The following is a 14,051-nucleotide window of genomic DNA, read 5'->3' on the forward strand; positions in this document are numbered from 1 at the left end:
TTATTCAGAATTATTCCCAAAATCAGTAGTATATATTCTAACAACATGGTCTTGACTCCTGAGAGAACCTTACTATATAATCTTTACTCAGTATTGTTTAAAATTTTGCATGTATTTACAACTTCATTTCTTTAATGACCTGATTCATAATCATGCTTCCTAGAATGTCCTAGGCCACTCCTAGCATCTTATTTTCCAGTACAGAAAAAAGTAAATTTATAAACTTACAAATCTATGCTTACTGCTTCATAGTTAGTCAGCAGAGCTTCAAATAGAGACACTGTTAGGAATTCCCCTGCCGGTGATCCCTACTCCACTCGAAGGGCACAGTAATGTGAAGGGCAACTTAGCCGGACCAACCCTATTCTTCAGTTCAGGATCTTTGTTCCTGTCTAGAATCTCTTTTTCTATCTCTTCTAGTTTCTTACTAAATCTTTTAAATGCTTCTAATGGTGGAGCGTCAGAAGTCCATCCAGGCTCTCTTTCTCCGAGATACACCTCATCTTCAGAATGCCTGGAAATAAGCTCGATTACAGAAAGACAAGCTAATGTTCGGAGTTGGCTAGTTACTGTCTTCAAGAAAACACCATCAGGATTTTTCTCAAGTTCTTTAAGTTCCTTTTTTGTTTTAGGCATGAACCTTCGGCTGATAGTTGGACGGTTAGGCATGTGCCCTGAGTAAGGGTATTGTCCAAAATTGACTACTGCATGGAGAGCTGAAGCCACCCATATAATAGTTGTACAAGTTTCTGTTAACTCATCAAATGTCTTCATTTCCGGCCACCACTTCTCATCCTTCTTGTCACCATGGCCTATTTCCCGGATTTCTTTCCACCAAGATTGTAGTTCGGGGTCATTAGCAACCATTTTATCAGTTTTGTAGTAAAATAAGCAATACTCTTTGACCCAAGTCTCGATTGCACCCCAAATTTGTAGCCCATCAACAGCATATGGGTAATCTTCTATAAGTAGCTTGTATCCCTGAGAATCCTTAACAGCCATTCCTCTGAAAAGAAAGAAATGAGATGCAGAATTATTTAGTATTAAAGTTTTGATTGGACATCCATATCAGTATAATTCTTCGGACAATTAAAATCTTTCACGAGGTTATTTGAGTAGGTAAATTAAATTTAACAAGCCTATGATCAAGTTTTGTAACCTGCACTATACTTTGCATTTTTGCAACAAGGAGTGAAGGAAACTTGAATCATTTCTGCTCTAGGTTATTTATACACAACTTCATAAATTAAGATGACAATAATAGCTATATAACTTCTCATGATGCAATTTGCTGTAGTAACTTTTATTCTTTTAATTGTGCAGGATTTCATTTTCTCAATATTTAATAAAATTGTAAATCATAAACACCTCATTATCTCCTTGGATCATGTATACCTGTTAATAAGGTCTCTCGGAAGTGCTTGCTCGGTGAGTGCCCACTTCTTGTACAATGAGGATGTCCAGTGCACGACATACTTTCGAGGAAAGACAGCTTGCTCAAACAATCCATTAGCATTAAGAGCTATCTGACGTGCTACTGTATTGACAGGCATTGTATCACGAAAATGAGGATGCAAAAGTTTGTAAATTGGGTGAAGCATACTCAATTGTCGATTTGATGCAATTATGAATGGTTCCATCACTGCATGGGTGTGTAACCTGCCGAAAGACAATAAATGAACATCATTCCAACATCATTGCCAAAAGATGCAGTTAGTATGAGGTGAAGATTAGTTTAGCTAGTACCAGTGGCTGATAAGTTGGTGGTAAGCAGAATCATTAACAGCAACATAGGCTTTGGCCAACTGCCAAAGGGAGGCTTTAATCCCATCATTTGCTGGTGCATGTAATTCGCTAACAGCACCAAATTTGTCCCCTTTTTCATGCGGAAGGCTTAATTCAATTACCAATGGCTTCAAAGTTCCGTCTTCATTTAAGAAGAGTATTGTACGGGTTGCATAGACCTTTGATTTCGTTTCTGTGTTGATTTGCCTCAAGAATGGCATTACTATGTCATGGTGATCTAGTATGAATAGCTTGTTCCTCTGCATTGCCTGGTTGAGGTAATAAAAGACCAAAAGAGGAAGAGAAAGAAACTCAAGAAGTCATATAATAAACATATCCGATTCAAATTTGTGCAGTACGTTGAGCACTGTCCAAGGGCATTTTACCTCTTCAACACTTAACCCATCTAGGTTCCCTTGTATGCATTCTTTGGTGATTGAGCTGTTCTGGTTTCCATATGCTACAGGATCTAGCCTACTAACAGGCGGAAACTCCTACATTGACGGAAAAGTATTGTTAAAATATGTTCACCTTGGTACATGTAACTTTTACAATAAGTCTTAAGCTCCAATTTAGAAGACTACATAGTGGCTCTCTCTAGATTAAAGAAGCATCTGCCTTCACTAGTTCATGCATGTTCTATGATATTGAAAGAAGAAATGTAGTCATGTTACCTCTAAACGACGAATGACAAAAGGATTTATGCCAGCTAACATCTGTCTGGTGAATTCTTCATCAGTTCTCCATGCCGACTCGTCCTCTGTGCCAAAAATTATAAGACACAAAAATGCAATAAAATTATACCATTTGTAAGTCTCTAAGGACAAAAATTTACAGCACTATGAAATTGGTGCTAATTGTCTAAGCTAATGTTTACCCTTTATAATATCAGGTTTTGGGTAATTCAGAAAATCTGCACCATCACTCCGAAAGAGTGCTTTTAGAAATGCGGTTGGGACCCAATTCCTAATTTTGTCAAATAATGAGTTATCTTGAAGCTTGATTGCTCCTTCATACAATTCATGCACTTCTTTGAAATTGTGAAACTTTGCAGGCGTCCAATCAAATATTGCATCCAGCGCACCAAAAATGCCCTGAGATATAGACTTGACAGTATCACCCATGAAATCAGACAACTTAAGGTGCCCAAACTTTTCATCTCTTGGAACATATACGTCTTTGGCCTTGGCTAGTGGCAACCTGGTCTCGGTATGAGGATCTACAAATAAAATGAAGGCAAATTAACAATCAATAGTATGGGCTAGATGCCTAGCAGTGATGTGCCTTTTTAAGCCCTTTGATGATGATGTTTATAAATGAAGACAAGCAGGGGAAGCTTGAAGATTTCTCATACTTTTTTGGTGAATACAGAACCACAAAGGGCAATAATGTAGACGATTTCAATTCTATCTTGGGGTAAGAATTTCCCATTAAGCCTAAAAGTAATGTAATGCTAACCTTTCTTTGTTGGGGGGCGGCTTGTTCGTCCTCTACGTGGATAAGGATATTCAGCAGACCCTCCAAATACTGGGCGAACATATTTCTTACCTTTATCTGGTTTTCCTAGATCATTGTAGTACGCATAATCATAAACACGATCCCACTCCTGGAGCATTTCATTTGGATCTTTTCCTTTTCCTCTCAATATTTCTAGCTCTTCCTCACGATATTTGCATAGTGGTGCAGGAGTTTGGTGAGGGAGGTATGTCTACACATGATAAACATAGAAAAGATTAAGGATAACAAATAACATAAGTGTTGCAAATGGTTCAACAAAAAATAGCTAGGTAATTATGAGAGATAACCTTGTTGGTGAAAAAAAGGCGATCTTTTTGATAGTATTTAGCAGGATAAATCCAAGAGTTGCAAACAAAATGGATTGAGCCATGGCGTGGAATGTCTTTCAAAGTAATGGTTCTTAGGTAAAATTCCCTGTCATGATCATTTCTTACTATTATTGCTCCCGGAAGATCAATGTCCTCATCCCAATCAAATCTAACTCTGAAGGCCAACTCGTTATCAGCCAAATCAGTAATTGTTTTGATCCCTTTTTCCAAATATGATAGTTTTCCAAGTATCCCTTTGTAGTTATTGGCTGAAAATTTGAACAGATTTACTATTAATATGGCTAAAGCACTAAACAAATATAATAATCACTAGAAGCATCTTACACTTAAAAAGATCATTGCCTGATTTGCCTCTGTCATCATTAGAAGTAACTGTCAATGTTATACTTTTAGTCTGAATTCTCTTCAGAAAATGAATTACTCTAGATCATGTTCTTGATTCATGATTAATAATTTAAGGATGTTATGGAAGGTAACACTATACTTAGGGCCATTTGTCGCGATCACCCTCACATAATTGACCCAGGTCTGCTTATTACAACGAAATCACCCAACCAACCCTAACGGAAACTAAAACACTAACAGGTAGCCCGGTTTTTGAATCCAGAACTGAAATTAACCTATCTCATAACTTAATCCCGAAAAGTGTGGTTAAAATCATACACTTATAGTGGATGGGTGACCTAAAGCTTAACATGACCAAGAGCAACAATTAATTCTTATCCCCAAATTAATTCAATCCAACCAAAAAAACTCATTATCCGAATATGACCTGATATAAATCAACTCAATCTGAATACCCTGTAAGTCTGTAACTCATTTATTACCCGAAATTGATCGTGGATTAATACATTGCTGGGAAATATCACTCAACAACCTGATATCCAATCAACTCAGATATAATCATGTAAGTCAACTTCAACCAAAAATCAACTTCAGAACAATTTCAATCAAACTCTAATTAGTGGATTTTTATCATAAAACAACAAACAATCATTGTCCAAATAAAGTTATTCACAGATTAATCTGTCTCTAATCAAAGAAAAACAAAACAAAAAGGTCCAAAAAGAATAATCAAGATTATTTCCTAAAAAAATTATGGGACCATTGGTCCCATATCTTTTGTACTGTACGTGTAAACACTACAATATAATATTCGAAATAGTGATCCTACTGGCATCTCCTAGACGTGTAAAAACCCGAGACATCGCCCAGGACACACTAGATTCAATCAATACCGGGATTAATGAGTCATTCTCATTACAGTATATCATAAAACAACTATAAAATCACAATCAAATAAAATCAGAATAATGGGTATTATAAAAAAAACACAAAAAAATGGGTTTATAATCAAAGAAAAATAGAACAAAAGATTACAGAAAATTACCAGGATCAGTATTAATAGCACTAACAAGCTGAAATGAAACCTTCCCATTAATCAAAACATCATCACTATGAACAAACTTAGATTTCAAATCTTCTTTAAAAGCAGAAAGAGTCTTCTTCTTCAATACAACAATTCCTTCAACAATCACTTTTGCAGGTGCACGATTATCTAAGGTGTTCTTCACCACACTGTAGCAAGACCCTTTTGCTTTTTCTTTAGATTTCAAACTGAAGAAGATCTTTGACTGATTATGATTTGGAAAAGCACTCAAATTTCTACTTTGGAGGAGAGAGAAAGTAGAAGGATTTGATTTTGAGTGGTGATTAGTAAGTGGGGTTAGGAGATTAGTGTTGCTAATCTCACATTTGAGTAGCTTAATCATGATTATTAAGCACTAATGATGAACTTTTAGAAAGTGTGATTATGGATTTATTGTGCTTGTTTAATGTCACAAATTCACTGGTTTTATAGTAGCATGTGTTTTTGGACACTTTGGTTGTGATCTAAACAAATTTCAAGTTTCAATAAAAATAATTTGATTCCTTTTTATTACAAATAATAGTTTTAAGTTAGTTTATGGAATTTAAGTTGACTTCTAACTTTCTAAGTTTTAATTAGTAAATGATTTTAAGTTACTACCTACTTTTGTTTGATTATTATTTGAATAGCATGTGTCTTTGTCAATGTTTATCATGCAAAATAATTAGGATAATTATAATTTTTAGTGATCTAATTTGTAGTCTCATTATTACTTAAATTAAACTATCAATGTTTAACAATTATAAGTTGTGGTTAGTATTATAAGGTCAATTGTAAAAATGTAAATAGTGTAAATTTTCAAGTATTACAACTAAAAGTGAACAGAGAAAGTATACAAGTACAACTCAATTATACATCAATCAAGCCGAAAAATAACTCATTTTGTAATAGTCAACTTTCATAATCTCTTTTAAAAACAAAACGACAAATTTAAATATTGAATTTGATGTATAATTGATCAATTGCTAAGAGCATCTCCAATGGCAAGCTACAATGCTTTTTAGCTTGCTTTTCCACATCAATTTCTAAGCTACAACACTTTTTAAGCAACAAATTGTTCCAACGGTAAGCCACAACATATTGTAGTTTGCAAAACATAAAATTTTAAAAAATAAATAGATAATTATACACATGTTACAATATGAGTGGAGTTTATTTGTCTCTTTTTTAATCAAGCATGTAACTTGGTTGGGCTACAGTTGCTTGCATGTTGCTCAATATTTTGTTCTCCAATAGTAAGCATGTAGCTAAAAACTTTATTTAAATTGCAAGTAAGTCCTTATAATTGAACCATTGGAGATGCTCTAATGTTTTTCATGTAATGACTTAAGACAACATGCAAGTCCAATTGGTAGTTAGATGAGTCCAAATGATAACTAAATTATCTATTTGTTATAAAGGAAATATATACAGTACTTAAATTGCAACTCAAGTATTATGATTTTTCTTTCCTTATTTGAAGAGTATAAATAATGAATAATTTAGTGCTAAATTGCTAGGGATATGTGCAAATTATGTCATCATGTGCAAGCCAAGACGCAATTTGATGGCTAATAAGTAAGAGAAGAATAGTCAGAGTAGCTTCGAAGAAGTAGCTTTCTCACTTTCTTTAGTACTCCACTAGTCTCAGGGTTCACACTAGTCCACTCTATTTATTTATTTAGTATTTTTGTCAAAGGTACTAGTTAAAATAAATCACAAGCTAATTATTAATTTATCATAATACTATGGTGCAATAATTTAGGGGAGCAAGAATATACCATACCTCCGTTACAGATATGTGCAACGATTAAACATTTTTCCTCTCTGCTTTATGTTAAATCATTGCACATAACCTGTATCGGAGGTAGTTGAAAAATCTCATTACTCAAATTCATAATAGTGTTGTAAACTTGAAACTGATTTAAAATTACTTTTAAAAGACAATTATTTAGTATGAAAGGAGTAGATGATAATTGATAAGTGTGAATTCACATTAGCATCAGTATTATATCTCTAATCCATTTGTTTAGCAATTTGCTTAGTGTATCCTAAGGAGATGTAAAGTGTCCATGTGATGTGGAACAAAGAAAGTTCCAACACTGAGCTTTGACTTTTAAAATGATTAGTTTTTTTTTTAAAAAAAAAAAAAAACTCCATAATTACAGTTCTTGACTGAAAGTATTAGAGAGACCGAAATTTGAATCTTCTCCCTCTTGCTTTAAATTAGTCGCTATATTCCAATATTTAATAAGTAAAATAGATTATTTAAGTTTATTAACTAATTAATTACAATAATTTACCAGGGGTCAGGGCCCTAAATGGCCCCAGTGGAAGGTCCCCCTCTGGTAATTAATATTTAGGTTAAGGGTTTGTTCTCCTTATTTCACTTATTTTGTATATAAGTTTAAGAAAAATAAATTTTGATAAAAATTGTTTATCACACAGCAATTTTGTAAATAAATAAATATTTACGAAAATTTATGTGATAATCAACTTGAAAAACTTGTATTTTCTCAATAAAAATGGCCTAGCCTATCTAAGGAAAAGAAGACACTTTATTTCTTATACTACAATATGGTGTATCCATGATGATACCTTAGTAACCTTACAGTGAACATTTACTTGCTAATTTCTCAACTTTTCATGTATGTACAACCTCATGCCTCTAAAGACAATTGCTCATGATCATGCCTCCTAAACTATTCCAATTTCCAAACATCTTATTCTATAGAAAAATATAGTATCACAATCTTACAGTTTCATGCTTATTTGCTATTATTCTTCAATGTGCTATAAAGCTAGTCAAAACAGCTTCAAATTGAGACACTGTTAGGAATTCCCCTGCCAGTTATCCCAACTCCACTTGAAGGACACAGCAATGTGAAGGGCAACTTAGCTGGACCAACTCGATTCTTCAGTTTTCGATCATTGTTTCGTTCTAGGATCCTGTTTTCAATCTCCACTAGTGTCTTGCTAAATCTTTCAAGTGCTTCTAATGGTTGAGAGTCAGAAGTCCATCCAGGCTCTCGCTGTCCAAGATACACCTCATCTGCAGAATGCCCTGATATAAGCTCTATTACTGATATAGCTGCCAATGTTCGGACTTGGCTTAATACCGTCTTGAAGAAAACACCATCTGGATTAGTCTTTAGCTCTTCAAACTCAGGAGTATTTGGTTGTGGCATGAATTTCCGGCTTATAGTAGGCCGGTTAGGCATGTATCCACCATAAGGGTATTGTCCGAAGTTAACTACTGCATGGAGTGCAGAAGCCACCCATATAATGGTTGTGCAGGTTTCTATCAGTACATCTAATGTCTTCATTTCTGGCCACCACTCCTCGTCTTTCTTGTCACCATGGCCCTTTTCCCGGATTTCTTTCCACCAATCTTGTAGTTCAGGATCATTAGCAATCATGTCATCAGATTTGTAGTAAAATGAGCAATATTCTTTCACCCAATGCTCAATTGCAGACCAAATTTCTAGCCCATCAACAGCATACGGGTAGTCCTCTATGAATAGCTTGTACCCATAAGAGCTTTCCGGGTCCTTGACTGCCATACCTCTGTGAAAAAGGCAGTGAGGTACTAAATATGTTAGTATAATAATCACATTAGCTTGTCATAAGGACACCAGAACAGTAGCTTATGCTTCCAGGAGAATTGGTTCTTATAGGCTCACTAATCATATCTTTGAAATATGAAGTCCTGTGTTCCAAGTTTAACATACACATACTGCAAGTTGATTTTTTCGTAACACCATAACTTCTACTACTGTTTTTGTTTCGTTTCTTAATATAGTAAGGGTTGATATCAATTTCCCAAAATCCACTTACTAACATTGATTAATGAGGAGAATCTGAGAATGGTCTAACAGTTATATATAGAGTATGTGAGTAGAGCTATGTCCTTTCTTTGATTATAAGGAGTTGAGACAATGTAATATTATAATTGTTCACTTGTGGAGGGACTAACATATATGCAAATAACTTAAATAGCTTAGGTGCCTAAAAAACTTAGCTGAAGCGAGTAATGATTTTGTGAAATTACTCTGTGCAATATGCTGATTCGGTGGTTAAACATCTGTATTATAGTTTCTTTGCAAGATTCTGGTATCCTGACTTAAAGAAAAGATTTAATGGTAGTTATACAAATACCTCACTATGGTGAATGGCCATAAATCAAGTAACATACCTCTTGATAAGGTCTTTAGGAAGGGCTTGCTCAGTGAAAACCCAGTCTTTATACAGTGCGGATGTCCACTGCACAACATACTTTCGGGGAAAAACTGCTGCCTCAAACAACCCATCAGCATTAAGAGCAATCTGTCGCGCTATTGTATTAACAGGCATTGTATCACGGAAGTGAGGATGCAGAAGTTTGTTAACTGGGTGAAGCATACTCAACTGTCTATTCGTAGCAATTATAAATGGCTCTATCACTGCATGAGTGTTTAGCCTGTGGAAAAACACATCTGAAATCAGAGCTGTGAACACAACTACTATATGCTGAATAAAGATTTTTGTTTTCTAACAGATATACAATACCAGTGGCTGATGAGTTGATGATAAGCCGAGTCAGTAACAGCTACATAAGTCTTGGCCAATAACCAAAGGTTGGCTTCTATTTCATCCTCGGAAGGCTTATATAATTCACTAACAGCACCAATTATCTGATCCCCCTTTGATTGTGGTTGGCTTAATTCGATTACCAATGGCTTCAAAGTTCCGTCATCTTTCAAAAAGAGAAGTGTTCTAGTTGCATAGACCTTTGAGGGAGTTTCTGTATTGATTTGCTTTAAGAATGGCATTACTGTGTCATGGTGATCCAATATGTACAGCCTATTACTCTGGATTGCCTGGTTGATGAATGAAAAAAGCGTTTAGGAATTAAAATTTCCATGAAGATGTCATCCAATATCATCCAGATTATAAAATTGTTACTAGTAAACTGTAACATATTACCTTTTCCACAGTTAACCCATCTAGATTCTCTTCAATGCTCTCTTTGGTAATTGAGCTGTTTTGGTTTCCGTAAAGTTTAGCATCTAGCTTACTAACTGGTGGAAACTCCTGCAGGAAATTAATAATCACTGTAAAGGGAAAATAAATGGAATTTCGACGTGTGCAGAACAGTCTCAGAAATGTTGCAATCATTGATTGAGCAAAAAAGCAGGCCTGAATACCTCTAATCGGCGAATGACAACAGGATTTATACCAGCAAGCATCTCCCTAACAAATTCTTCATCAGTCCTCCAAGCTGTCTTATCCTCTGTATCAAAAAGTTCAAGACATCAAAAAGCATTAAACTTACACTTCCAATGTAGCATCATAGAAAAATTCTCCCATATTGAACATAGTTGTGTGCTTCATCTTAAATAAAGTGTACCTTTTATTATATCAGGCATTGGATATTTCAGAAAATGTGCACCATCATTCCGAACAAGCGTTTTCAGAAATTCACTTGGTAGATTTTCCCTAATTTTTTCCACAAATGGACTATCTGGCAGCTTAATTCCTCCTTCATACATGTCTAAAACATCTTGAAAAGTGTCAAACTCCTTCGGTGTTTTGTCAAGCACCGCATCCACCAATCCAACAACGCCATGAGTTATAGACTTGACTGTATCAGCCAAGAAATCAGACAACTTAATATGCCCAAACTTTTCATCTCTTGGGATATAGACATCTTTTCCCCTGATTAGAGGCAGCCTACTCTCAATATTAGGATCTGAAAACAATGTAGCCAATTCAAAAATTAGTAGTCTCAAACACTAATGTGCTCCTTAAAGTAGCTCTTTTGCTGCAATCAGCTATACATAGACAAAAAGCTGGTTACCTGTCTTTGTTGGAGGGCGGCTTGTTCGTCCTCTTCGTGGATAAGGATACTCAGCTGTTCCTCCATATATAGGCCGGGCATATTCTTTTCCTTTGTCTGGCTCTCCTAGATCATTGTAGTATGCATAATCATAAACACGATCCCATTCATGGAGCATATCATTTTCCTTTCCTTCTCCTCTCAAAATCTGTAGCTCTTCTTCGCGATACTTTCTTAATGGCTCAGGAGTTTGATGAGGCAAGTATGTCTGCATCATACACATCAAAAACCAAAATTTCAAAATTATTAATCTTAAAAATGCTTTCATACACTTTTGCGAACAAAAACAGCTAGACTACTCTAGGAAATAACCTTATTGCTGAAGAATATTCGATCTTTCTGGTAGCGATGAGTTGGATAAACCCAAGAATTACAAAGAAAATGGATCTTTCCATGACCAGGGGCGCCTTCCAAGGTAATAGTCCTTAGATAAAACTCACTGTGATGCTCATTTCTTACTATCAATGCCCCAGGAACAGCAACCTCGTCATCCAAATCAAATCTAACTCTGAATGCAGACTCATCAGCAGCCAAACCAGTGGGTTTTTTTATCTTTTCTTTTAAATATGCCCGTTTTCCTAATTTACCTTTCAAATCATTTGCTGTAAAACAGAACAGTTTTCGTGTTATATAACAGAAACACAGATATTGATAGGGACATAGAGTATATAAAACCAATCCTAACCATTCGCTTAAGTTTTTGGTTAAATTGATCCTCTAACATGGTATCAGAGCTAACGTGACAAAAAAGTACGGGTTTAAATCTCATCCTTCCCCTCCCTCCTTTCAAGTGGAATATCACAAACAAACAATTTCCACAAGTAGAGTATATGTATGTGATTATGTGTTCTCTCATTATTCTGACAAGGCCTTAACTTCTAGTACAGATTCTCCATTCCTGAAGGTGGAAAACGAGTCGTTCAGATTAGGTTCCATTTTGGGTTCATTCGGTTCAAGTCATATTCGAGTGATAAGTCATTTATTTCAATCCAGGTCATAATTGAGCCTCACATCAATTAGTTTATCATTGAAAAAATTAAGCCAGTTTTCGATACAATTGAAGGTCTGTGTCACAAATTTCCCAGGTTAGCTAATTCAGGCAGTACCCATTACAAATGCATCAGTAAAATCAGACTTTATTGCATAAATTACAATTCCAAAAGCATGAATAAAAACAAACTTCAACTATACTGTTTAATTTGTCTACAAATCATCATAAATATTTGTTTTTTTGGGTTATTGGCTTCATCTTAATCTTACAATCAAGCACAAAAAAACAACAGAATTAAAACACACAAAAATGCAGAACATATAAAAACAATCATAATAAAACTCAGTAACAGAAATTCTGTAACAAAAGATAATCAGAATTTACCAGCAGGATCACTGTGAACAGCACTAACAAGCTGAACATAAATCTTTCGTCGAAAAATGCGATCAGTCAGACTTTTCTTTGTGTTCTTCAAGATTACAGTACCTTCCATACTTCCCTTACCATTTTCTCCATCTTCCTTAAGCATAGCAGGAGCTTTTTTGTCAAATGCATTGATCAATCTTAGACAATGCATATTCAGGTAATTACTCGTAAAAAAACGACCGCCTTTTCGGGTTTTCTTTAATTTTTAAGACTAGAGTTTCTGAGGTTTGAGTAGTAAAAATTCTGAGTTTTTTCTATGAAGAAGCAGAGAAGCTGATAATGAAGCTGGTTTTGTTTGGAAAAAACAGGTTATTATAAGCCATATGATTAAGTTGTTATCTTTCTGTGTATTTTGGGGTAAAAGAAAAATAATTTTACAGTCTTTTTCTTTTTTATTTTTGCTGTTATTTCTGTCAAATACATGTGTTATAGACTTTGTACTACATGGTATTGTCTTCACATATGAATTGACTTTCAACTCTAAAAATTAAAATTTGTTTTACAGAATAAAATCTTTTCCTCGATTTCACACTTTTTTTTTTATTCATCTATCTGTAACAACGTTCATACTTCTTTTTAGAGTTTATGAAAGTAACTTATGCATTATTGTATTTAACTGTTGTAACTACTTTGCTAATGAGATCATTCAAATTTAATTTTTTAGAAGTTGATATCGACACAAATGTAATAATACAACTTATACAAGTATTATCTTACTTGGTAGTTGACTAGTTGGTTTGTTAGTATGTATTGTATGGAATAATAGAATTTAGATATATATAAAAAAATTATACCATCAAAGTTGATAAAACCTTAGTTTTGTTGAAAGTGAAAGTGTGAATTTATTTATATAATTTTTCTGTTTAACGTGAAGCTAATCGCGTGTTTTTATATAAAGTATTATGTGGTTACATCAATTACTCGTAACAAGTTTCATTTTCTAATTAATTATGATTCTCCAAAAGACAATTAACATAGTTTGATGTGAACATCAATTAGTGCTTTCTAGAATTCTTGAGCAATGGTAAAAATATGGGGTAGTGATCACTGATCAGCAAAAAGAAACCGGGTATCTGATTCTAAACCCAAAACTGTAAGGTTTTGCAAAAGCATTTTAAAAAAAAAAAAAAAAAAAAATAGACAAACAACAAATGAACAACACAAAGGTGCAAAAATTCTGATTACTCGGAACTTGAACTAGAATTTATTCTCTCTAACTTCTAGTCATATGAATTTATTACCCCATTTCATTAAAACAATGACATTTTTTTTTTTTTTTTCACTATCTTTAAAACACATTTTAAAGAAATTTAACTACTTATGTATTTTGTTGTGATATCGTAGAACTTAGGTCCTATTCTTTTCAACTATATTATTCTACTATAAGTCTATAAGAGTCAATATAAAATCATAGTTGTACGTGATAATATAACAATGTTAGAAAGAACAGAGGGAGTATGATTTGGATAAAGTATAGATTGTATACCCAAAAAAAAAAGTAAAAAAGTGACGTACGTTTATTTGCCTTTATTCTATTGTCGGCTGGTAGGATTAGTGTTGGGGTTTTGGTCTTGATTTTGTGCTAAACGAATGTCAGAGCATGCTATGGTTGGCTGAATAAAGTTTCTTCCTTTTTGCTTTATCAATTTTTTTGCTATTCATTCATATCAATGAAGTTACCTGAATAGGAGTATACTCTAGGACGGACGTTTCGAA

The 14,051-nt window shown here is 34.2% G+C and overlaps 2 protein-coding genes across 2 annotated transcripts; both read right to left on the reverse strand.

Annotated features, from left to right (window-relative positions):
* Nucleotides 1-5,404, reverse strand: LOC145627577 (putative linoleate 9S-lipoxygenase 5). Its single transcript, XM_081679945.1, has 9 exons — nucleotides 5,023-5,404; nucleotides 3,591-3,880; nucleotides 3,244-3,493; nucleotides 2,663-3,004; nucleotides 2,460-2,545; nucleotides 2,172-2,279; nucleotides 1,747-2,054; nucleotides 1,396-1,659; nucleotides 1-1,006 (listed from the first exon to the last, which is right to left on the reverse strand). Exons 1-9 carry the CDS (start codon nucleotides 5,402-5,404, stop codon nucleotides 268-270), a joined length of 2,769 nt encoding a protein of 922 aa, XP_081536071.1. The 3' UTR covers nucleotides 1-267.
* A 2,176-nt stretch (nucleotides 5,405-7,580) lies between these two features.
* LOC145628820 (putative linoleate 9S-lipoxygenase 5) lies at nucleotides 7,581-12,648 on the reverse strand. Its single transcript, XM_081681234.1, has 9 exons — nucleotides 12,294-12,648; nucleotides 11,231-11,520; nucleotides 10,880-11,126; nucleotides 10,430-10,771; nucleotides 10,227-10,312; nucleotides 10,006-10,113; nucleotides 9,589-9,899; nucleotides 9,236-9,499; nucleotides 7,581-8,607 (listed from the first exon to the last, which is right to left on the reverse strand). Exons 1-9 carry the CDS (start codon nucleotides 12,484-12,486, stop codon nucleotides 7,857-7,859), a joined length of 2,592 nt encoding a protein of 863 aa, XP_081537360.1. The 5' UTR covers nucleotides 12,487-12,648; the 3' UTR covers nucleotides 7,581-7,856.
* Nucleotides 12,649-14,051: the final 1,403 nt, after the last annotated feature.

This window comes from Chenopodium album, chromosome 4 (genome assembly GCF_948465745.1).
Source record: "Chenopodium album chromosome 4, dcCheAlbu1.1, whole genome shotgun sequence".
NCBI lineage: Eukaryota > Viridiplantae > Streptophyta > Magnoliopsida > Caryophyllales > Amaranthaceae > Chenopodium > Chenopodium album.